The sequence below is a fragment of the Ixodes scapularis genome, unplaced genomic scaffold (genome assembly GCF_016920785.2).
Source record: "Ixodes scapularis isolate PalLabHiFi unplaced genomic scaffold, ASM1692078v2 PGA_scaffold2__306_contigs__length_199485367, whole genome shotgun sequence".
Classification (NCBI taxonomy): Eukaryota; Metazoa; Arthropoda; class Arachnida; order Ixodida; family Ixodidae; genus Ixodes; species Ixodes scapularis.
In genome coordinates, this window is record NW_024609857.1 from 106,910,457 (window position 1) to 106,921,028 (window position 10,572).

At 48.1% G+C, this 10,572-nt stretch overlaps 1 protein-coding gene across 1 annotated transcript; it reads right to left on the reverse strand.

Annotated features, from left to right (window-relative positions):
• Nucleotides 1–7,073: 7,073 nt before the first annotated feature.
• Nucleotides 7,074–7,812, reverse strand: LOC120845815 (the record flags this gene model as incomplete). The annotated part of the gene is made up of 1 exon (XM_040217372.1): nucleotides 7,074–7,812. A coding segment is annotated over one exon (498 nt), but the record flags the coding sequence as incomplete, so codon positions are not given.
• Between the last annotated feature and the right edge of the window lie 2,760 nt (nucleotides 7,813–10,572).

Sequence of the window (10,572 nt, forward strand, 5' to 3'; positions counted from 1 at the left end):
ATTATACTGGATATTTGCCAACGACTCTTGTTCTGTAAATTCGCCGCGATAAAACATATTTAAAAAGGAGTACGTTATGTTCGGGACATGACCTCGGCTGGTCTAATTGACCTTGACCATTAATGGCACTAATAACCTTCAACAACACTTTTTGAAAAATCAACAACAAACAAACAACAACGTAAAGCCGTTTTGAGTTGTAGAAAAAATCGAACTCCTTAAGCCTCATGAACAAACTTCCTCATGACATGACCGGTGTTTTTTCTAAGGGCAAGCTTAGGTAATTGGTTAGGCCAAAGAAAATTGTTCGCTCATACCTATCCGCGAATTCAGTAAGCATGCGACATACTGCGTGAAAACGGGAAAGTTGTCTAGTGAAGGCAAGGCCTCAAAGATTGCCGGCGAGCAGAGCTTTCCTCAGCCGTTCCACACTTGCGCTGCCTAGCAGAAGGAGCGTAATTATGCCTTGTTTCTCTAGAGTTTCACCAGGGGGCGGTGTTAACGCGGAATTGCACTCTTTCTGAATTTAATAGCGAGTTCGTTTCACGGCACTCGTGCCCACGCGTGCCCACTCGCAGCGTGGAACGGGTTCGTTTCGGCCGGCACTCCACGAGTGGTTGCACTCCCCGAGTTCGTTTCAGCGCTGACACCCCACGCGTGCATGCACTCGCCGCACCGAGAAAATCGGGAGTGCGCCAAAATGCAATCCCGTCATGCCTCGCTCCGGTGGGGCCGGCGAGGAGCGGGAGCAGACGACGAGGGTTTGTCTGCTACAATGTGTCGCGGAACCGAACAGAAAAAAAAAAAAAAAAAAGATTTTCTTATAGAAATCGCGTCCCGCGGGCAACGAAATCAAACGCGAGCTTGAATTGTGAGCGTTTGCTATTTCAGGAAGGAAGCCATTGACAACCCGTGATTTATTTGCAGGTTTTAAATCGCTCTGTTACCACACAAACGCTGAAATATACCAGTGTGTAAAGAAATGCTCAGAACAAACGCAACAGCGGCCCCCGAGATGTCTATCACCATCCGTGTGCGGCTGAAAAATTTAACATTTGTCGACAAAACTCCCCGAGCAGAAACCTCTGATTGCCCAACAAGCATCAGAGAACCCTATTAAAAAACTTATTTCGAAGGAGACATATATGTTTCAACTCGCGATACAAAGCGAGAAGACAAAACCCACGGCCCCGAAAAAAGCCATGCTGAAAGAAACCGAAGAAAAGGAAGAAAGGAGAGCGTGTGGCGACATCACAATATTCAGCTTTGATTGGAACGCCAAACCCCGCGTGATAAGCAGGCAACGCGCTTGTTTGCTACAATTGGAAGGAAACAGTGAGTAAAAAAGTGAAAGCCGTTTACCACTCCCTGTAACGCCGAATTGGAGCGCAGCTCTTGAGGAGGAGGAGGGGAGGGTATTGAGGGCCACGTGTTCTCGGGGGGGGGGGGGGTCACGTGACCTCGGGGGTCACGTGCCCCCTCAGAGGTCACGTGACCTCGGGAGGGGGTCACGTGACTCCCCAGGTCACGTGACCAAAATTTTTCCGCTAGATTTAGCGGGGAAATTTTTTCCGCTAGATTTAGCGGGGAAAGTTTTCCGCTAGATTTAGCGGGGAAATTTTTTCCGCTAGATTTAACGGGGAAATTTTTTCCGCTAGATTTAGCGGGGAAATTTTCCCGCTAGATTTAGCGGGGAAATTTTTTCCGCCAGATTTAGCGGGGAAAGTTTTCCGCTAGATTTAGCGGGGAAATTTTTTCCGCTACATTTAGCGGGGAAATTTTTTCCGCCAGGATTTAGCGGGGAAAGTTTTCCGCTAGATTTAGCGGGAAAATTTTTTCCGCTAGATTTGACGGGGAAATTTTCCCGCTAGATTTAGCGGGGAAATTTTTCCGCTAGATTTATCGGGGAAATTTTTTCCGCTAGATTTAGCGGGGAAAGTTTTCCGCTAGATTTAGCGGGAAAATTTTTTCCGCTAGATTTGACGGGGAAATTTTTCCGCTAGATTTAGCGGGGAAATTTTTTCCGCTAGATTTAGCGGGGAAATTTTTCCGCTAGATTTAGCGGGGAAATTTTTTCCGCTAGATTTAGCGGGGAAATTTACCCATAATGCACCGCGCGGTTACGCCGACGGCGACGGCGACGGCGACGCCGCTCAAGCCGGGAACGGGCCCCTAAGAGCTGCGCTCTAAAATTCCATCAAGGTACGTAATTTGGGACACTGACTGCCAGTCAGCAGCCTTGGTGGAACGTGATGGACCATCAGACGTCATCTGATGGTCTATCAGATGACGTCTGACTGCCCCTGCCAAAGGAATTTCATCAACAAGGGCAGCATTTATATAAGAGTAAAGCTATGCGCACTCATAAATATCGCCAAATGCCTCGACAAAACAAAATGTTCGAGAAAAAAAAAGAAAAGAAAAAAAAGCAGGACAACTGCGGACTCGAACCCGCGACCACTTCCGTACAAATCGCACACCGTAACCGCTATGCATGGAACCGTTTTTGAAACTCGATTTCAGTAATCGTTTTATACGAGATGCTTCGGCTGCAAATGCAGTTAAGCCGTCAGCATGTTATGCAAAGCACTCGTACATCACTCGTACATCACTCGTACATCACTCGCCGTACTTCAGTTCTACTCACCTGCCATGTAGAATACTTTCGCGTCGTAGAACGATCCTTTTGTTCGCGCGTCACCGGCCCAGTAGACCTGGTACACCTTGTCGTCTTCAACTACACCGCTAAAGTCCCTTACATCGTCGGAACTCACAACAGGCTGGGTCTTGTCGGGTAGAAATTCTACTAAAACATAAGTCATTGTAGAACCCTGGCAGGATCGACAGGTTGGAGCAAGCGGGCAAACAAAACGAGTCGAGAGCGATCGTTCATGAAAGCTCGGCGAAGCGGCGAAGCCTCTATGGGCGAAGCGAAGTGTCGTTTTCGGCGCTTCGGCGGGCTTCTGATCAAGGTTGTCGGTCGGTTGCGTGTCAAATATCTAACGTCAGCGGTTTTATGGGCTCACGTCCCGAAATCGTTTTCTCGTGCATAGATTACTTTTCGTATTCATAGATTTGACGAAATAGTGGTGTCCGAACGAGCTTTACGTCCTTTGACCGTACGTCTGTCTGCACGTCAAAGCTTTTTGACGTACAGTCAGAGACAGTCGATGTACAGTCAGAATCGCCACCAAGACATCCTGATGGAATTTCGCGGCGGCCGACTGCCACCAGGAAACCATCAGAAAGCCGACAAGCAGAGTCTGACTGGAGTTTGTCTGTCGGTCAGAGTAACTTGTTGGCCAATCAGACATGCTTGACGTACAGTCAGGCACAGTCAGCGGTCCACTAGAAAACATTGACTGCCAAACAGGGTTACATTGATGGAGTTTTCCTTCGGGAAAGCTGAAGGTGGAGATTTTACCCGAGGATTGGGCAACATCACCATGTTTAACATTTACCTACGTCAGCTAACTTGCTCCGTAATATTTTGTTCGAGAAAGCTCTCGTTCTCGACACCCTCACCAAGGCTAATATCTAATCCTGACGATCCAAATCGAAAGTCCCAGTTTTGCTGGATATTCCAACAGGCTAGTTTTAAAAGCCGTACCCTTTCAGTGGTTCACGAATAATACCATGCTCAAACGGATCAAGCTTCTGCTCGGACAGCATCATCAGTTTTCTTCAGTGTAAACGGTTATAAGAATTGAAAGATCGCAACCAGCTGCTTTGTAGACAGCTGGTTCCGGAAATTTACGCCGTCTGTAATTATCTCTACGGCAGCCTAGCTGCTTGAAGTTATCGCAACTATAAACTACAGGTTGCAGCGACCAACGTTTGTAGATAAACGTTGGTAGCCGACTGCATTCTCGCATTCCCACGCATCATTCCGAACAGAAAGGCGCTAGTTTCGGTTTGAAGTCGGTACCTTTTCTACAACATAGATGGCGGCAGCGTCAGTCTTCTGCACTCGGTGCATTTGGCGAGTTCGTTTGAGTCCAGTTTTCCGTGCAACACTCTGTGAGTGCGATGCATTCTGGGAGAGAACTCGAACGGTGCCAGTGCGTGTGAAACGAACTCACTATAACTTTGATATATCCTTGAGAAGGAAAGCCTGTAGAGTTGGCCGACTAAGTTGGCCACATGCCAGAGCCGTGTATTGGGAGAGTTTGGCCAATGCGGAGGGCAAGTTCGTCTGCTTGTTGCGCAGGGGGTAGCGGTGACGTCAGAACGCCGAGCCCTGATTGGCTGATTGCGATCCCCAACCTGAGCGTCGTCTGCTCCTTTGCAACGTCGTCTGCTCGCAACGTCGTCTGCGTCTGTCTTACCTTTCCTGCGACTTTCGGAAGTGCAGAGGCCAGATTCACGAAACGCTCTTACGCCAAAAATGTGCGTAAGACAAAACTTATGAACAAATACGTATTCACGAAACGAAATTTTCGTAAGTTTTGCGCAGGTTACGACGAAATCCTACGACAGCCCCGAAGCTGTCTTACGCACTTCTTACGATCAAATCAGCATGGCCGACAGCGTCGCGGTCGCAATGACCCACGGCCATTTATTTTTCTACGTGCGCTTCTCACACGTCCCGACTTCAAGCAGCAAGAAAAAAAGTAAGAAGTACTTGAAACAGACCACGACGAACAAGAACGCTGGATCCACAAACACCCGGGAAAAGCTCCAACGGCCACGATTCAACCGAACGCGACCAAGCAAGCACGGCAGTTAGGCCTAGCAGGCATTCCGCGACTCGGCGACCGTCTGCCCACGACCGGCTGATGTGCTCAATGGAATATGCCCGCGCGACCCTCGTGAACCCTTCCCGTATTATACATTGATCGCTGACCTCAGTTTTAGATTAAGAGGTCAATTTCTTCCTCTTGTTATCTCCTTGTTTCCCGAGGCAACGGTGACTCTCGCCGGTGAAAAAGCGGTGAACCTCCGACAGACGCAGGAAAGGTAAAGCAGCCGTCACTTTGACTAGCAGACGTGAAGCAGACGACGTTAACTGCGCCAACCCGTCGACGCCGTTAAAGAGTGAGGAGTCTCGCCGCACACGAAGGGAGGGAAAAAGTATTTGGGAGGGAACTTGCGGACACTAATCACCCTCACTCTCGGTTCCTTGCAAACGCACCTCGGCACATCAGACACATCGCCAGTGAGTCCTCTCCCTGATACGCGTCTGCTAGTTGTACGACAAAAACAACGTACCGCTCGAGTTATTTCGTCTGCCCTCTTTGAAAGGCGAAGTCGAGCTCGCTCGTAAAGACCTGCACTTCCAAAAGTCGCAGGAAAGGTAAGACAGACGCAGACGACGTTGCGAGCAGACGACGTTGCAAAGGAGCAGACGACGCTCGGATAGGGGGTCGCGATCAGCCAATCAGGGCTCGGCGTTCTGACGTCACCGCTATTTCCTTTCTCATGCGCAGAAGACGAAAATGAGCCCACTTGCGAGGCGTATAGGCGGAGCAAAGGCCGCCGCCAGCGCCGAATACCCCCCCGCGCTTTGAGTGTAAATTAAATTTGTGACACAGCGTCAACCAATCAGGAGACCGCGACGTCACAATATTGCAAACGACATTCAAAGCGTGAAATAGAGGCGTTCAATCTCGGCCTCTCTGCTCCATCTCACAAATGTCGGCAGTGAAGACAAAAGTACAGGCGCGTGAACCTAGCTCAGCAAAACGCTTCTGTTTGTACGAGAACTCGTGCATAGGAGCCACTTTCCAAAGCCACGCGCTCGTGCCCATACCTTTCTCTGCACTGCTGATGTTGGCTTGTTAGAACAACGTCCTGTGACTGGCGGAAAGAAAACAGTGCAAAGGGTGGGGCGCGCGAGCGTCTGGAGACGCGGAGTCCCGCTCGGCTCGTGCGCTGGCTTTGGCAGTGCTTTCTTTCACCGTCTCAGCTGAGACGCTGTTTCTAGCAAGCTGGTCCTGGTTTGGAGCGCACATTCGTTTATTATACACTTGAATATTGGCGTGACAAACACCTCGCACGCACAAAGTTTTCAGTCACTGAGAGTCACACCTTTTTAACTCTAGCGACGCTAAAACGGCTTCAATTAGTCGTGTCACAAATCTAGAGCTCACGACCACCGCTAGGGGCTGTTTCGCGGCCTGTGGTTGGCCCCGAGACGCTCGCCTATTCAAACCATAGAGTTATTATAATCCACGCTAGAGGTTTAACTGGCGCTAGTGTCTATGCGACTTCCGGGAGGCAAATTGAAGCAGACAGCAACCAGTCTACTTTTCCAGTCTTCCTGTGTATTTCTATGGGAAAACGCGCGTGCATTTTCTCTTTTCGCCGGAAAACAACACGAATTACGCTTATTATTTCGGTCGTACCGAATAGTATGTACTTTTATTAACTTTGTAAAAGTGTAATTGCTTTAGTTATAACTTTTCTCTGTCCAGTGACGGATGTTTATCTCGACTATATTTCAGGCTTATGCCTATGTCCCACAGCGGGTTTTTAAAGGCATTGGCGCATCTAAACAAAAATAAGTTGAAAGGAGCCTAGAGTGTGTTCCGGGTGCGCCAACATCGAGTATCGCCGAAACCCGAACCGGAGTTTCGGCGTGTGTGATTGATTTTGCTCTTGGCGATGAAGTAAACAGCCAACACTGGACTGCGAACGAGGAAGGCGTGGAAGCATGCCGAGGAACACGACCCGCATCCCTGTTTGCAATCCTGGGCGTCGTGCTAATGCAACACAAATCTTCGATGCAGGCGGTTTACTGCGCCTTGATCTGCGTAAACGACACTCGGAAAGCCACGGCGTGCACAGGCAAGTAATATCGTTTTTTTTCCTTTCCTTCGTGAACGAATTTTCATATGAAATGACTTAGGCGTAACACCGTGCGTGATTTGTGATGACGTTTAATGACACTCGGCGCGAAGAAGGAACAGTAAATATGTACATATATATATATATATTTGCTCATTAGAGAAGCTGAAAAGGGAAGCGTGCCGCGCAGAATACATACAGGCATCGCGTTACACCGCATGGTTTTAAAAGCATGTACAACAACACCCCGGCAAAAGACAACAGGAGAAACAAACTAGAACATTAATACACATTTTAGCATATCACACACGTTAAACATTTAACATAACGATCGATAAAAGAAAACTGACTTGCGAGATACACAGCACATGAATAGAACTTGCATATAAATTGTTGTTCCACATTATATATTTACATCCACCTGCAAGTTCTAGTACAATATGAATAAAGGAACAAAGCAAGAGAAAAATGCATACAAGCTGAGTAAAGAAAAAAAAGAAGAAGGCATGGTTTCAGGGTGCCACATTACTGGTGGCAAAAGAGGACTCGTTTTGTCAAGGTATGCCGCACATATACTCCACGGGAACTTTCCGTAATGGTGCGGGCCAAGTGTCGCAACTGCAGCGTGACATATTTTTTGATGACTGCCTTGGCAAGTGCCACCGCATGCATTGGCTCGTCATTGACATGCGCCTGGTTCTGAAAGCTCTCTGCATGTTTTTCGTAAAACGCTCTGTATGCGAGAATGGTCAACACAGTTGCACTGATTTGAGCGGTTCCAACTTCAGTGGCCACTCTGAAGATTTTTTCTGTTTCCTGCAGAAGCTGGCAAACAAGCTCGGAAGGGTACACAAGCCCGCCATTGTCCCTGATGGTAATAAGGACTTCTGTTAAGCTATCATCCAGGAGCATACTCACACATGATGGGCAGCTCAGCGTCTTGGTGACCTGGCGGCTGACGAAGCCCCCAATGTATTTCACAACTTCAGAGGTGAACTCTGACAGGGTATCCTCGCCCACCCCATAGACCACGGCCAGATCATCACCCTCTTGGTCGTCCCCAGCATCAAGAGCAGGATTGATGGTACCCTGGCTGACTGTCAGGCTTTCCCCTTCGAGGTCAGCAGCCACATTGGCGGAGTTGGGTGCTTGCACACCAGCGTGTACCAGCAGCTTCCTGTAGGCCTGCCGGAACTGAGCAGCTGATGGGTTATTGTTCCAGCCGCCCCTTTGCCGCACACAGCTGAAAAACATCTCCAGGTGGTCCTGGCTTGTCCGGTAGGAGCACAGGTAGCTAATAGAGGAAGGCATGAGAAAAGACAATTTGTTTAGGAACATTAATTTTGTGCTCAATAGTCTGTTGCAAGTTAAGAGAAGCAGAACAAACTCTTTCAAGAAAGCCCGCCACCTTTTTCACCTTAGCAGAATGAACGTTGGGGGAGGAGCCGAGTGGAGAAGAGAAAACCAGCAATCTTGGTGAGTGCAGAGCTTCTGGAATGGTCTTTTTCTGCTTTACTTAACTTACAGCAGACTATAAATGCGATGGAGTATAGTTACTGTTTTCACTTGCACTAACCTGATTTCACCACCGGTGGGCAGTTGAGTTGCAAGGCTTGCCACACTCTTCAGGGTGAAGGCAAACGCAATGACAGACATGCGTCTGCCGTCTGTCGCTGCAGGTTGTCCGCCGGGTAGCTCCAGCTGCATGAGGTTCTGGCCAACCCGCTCCATCATCTGGCTCCTCTCCTGGATGTTGGCCTTGTTGAAGGGACGCTTGTAGGTATGGGCCACAGGACTCCGTGAGTTTAGCAGATCAAAACACCTGGGTAACATGCAAAACCGTTGTTTTCCACAATTAACACATGGAACATTAAGTACAGCCTCACTATAGTATAAGCACGAACAATGGACTTCAGATCCTACCTATCAATGTCCTGGATGAACTTGCACGTTCCCTCACAGTTGCTGAACTCTGGGAGCCCAAGCTCTTTGGCAAACAGAAGGGCCTTGGCGACGAAACTGCTGAGGGTTTGAGCAGCCAACTTGACCTTCATCTTCTGTCGGCAGAAGTCGATGTGGGCTTGTGTGAGTTTGTTGGCAGCACGAAGGCCTTCAGATGTTTGCAGCTCGTGCAGCTGCTCAATGAAGTGCCATTGGATGTGCTGCAAAGTAATAACCATTGGAAAGAACATAATTATATCAACTGGAGCATTTTATTTGGTAGCATTAGCATGAAGGTGTAGAGGCACATTTAGAGTCAGTGCCCTCACGTCAACTGCTCTGGTCTCTTGTAATCTTCCTGAATATGTATTCTATATCACTTACTAAACTAATGCAGTGCTTGCAAAGAGCATTTTGTTTTAGATTTTTCTTTTAAAGCTTTACTACATCTGAAGTGGCTAGCACAGAGCATGTGGATCCTGACTCCTAGCATGCCTCTGGCTATTTGTGAATTTTGAAAATGGGCTACTGCACAAGCACTGACCTATTTGTGTATAGTGCTGCAATTTATAATCTCTTTTGACATGTCACTAATTAATTTTAAGCTAGTTCGTCTTGTCATCTAGGAGCAGGGCACTACATACTTTTTAGTTTGTTTCAGACTGCTTTTTCTGTGACTACATTAGGTTCATTTTATAAAATTGTGATGTCAGGTTCAAAGAGTCTGCACGTTTGACATTAGTGTGTTGGTTGGCATCGCATTAAGAAGTGCATGAAATGTATACACATGCAATGCAAAATGGTTAATTGGTACTTGTTTTACCAGATTTCTTCAAATGTTTGCTTTACAACTGCATTTTGCACGTCAAAACTGGAACATAATAAATAAAGGCTGAACCTGCACTCCGTTTAGTGGCTTTGTGCTTGTTTTCGGTTCTCGGGGTTCAAAGTCAGTCTTCTTTTTCTGATGTAGTGGTACTTGTATGTTTTAAAAAGCAATTTAGCTACTATTTACCGCATAAGCTTTTGACTTCAGCACCTTCTTGTCTCCAAGCAGGTTACGGAGAAGCTTGAGGGCATGGCAGGCATCGAAAATGAAATGCACCTCCTCGGTGGGTCGAGTCGGGTGCTCGAATGTCGTCTTCATGTTTTCATAGCTTATTTCATGAACATGGCAGCCCAGCAGCTTTGCCATGGCGACGTTTGCACCCAGTCCATCGCACACCACGGCCTTGACGTGAAGACCGCAATCTTCAAGGGCGACGATGCTCTCTTCAAGGAGGCTCTTAAGAAACAACCCCGACACCCCATTGGTCAGGAAATAGCCGAATGGCATCTTCCAGGATGAAGCGAGGCCTACGACCATGAAAACCAAGGCCTTTGTTGCCATGGGCACTTCGTCAGTCTCGCCTGGGCCAAGTGCTTGGCCGAAATATACGTACCCGATGAACCTGCCTTTTGGGACATCCAAGCTTATTTCTTTTTTTATGGACATCCCGTCCAGCATGACGACACACAGCTTCTCCCGTTCAGAAGAGTTTTCATGTCGTCGCTGCAGCTCTCCTAGTGCCTCCTTGGTGAATCCAGGCCACCCTCCAACAACTTTCAACCAACACCTGAGGGAGCTCACAGAAGGTAGGGGGAAGAGCGTGCTGACGTTGGCGTAGGCTTGGGATGAGTAGTAGTGCAGGGTGGCTGCGAACTGCTTTGTTCTTTTGGTGTACCTTCTGCCAGTCATCTTCCTGGTGGCGTTTTTTCTAAAGCCCTTCAGTAGTTCCTGCGGGATTTCTCCAAATGCTTCCAATCTTAGTTGAAGTTCATCTGTCAGTGCATGCTCCTCCT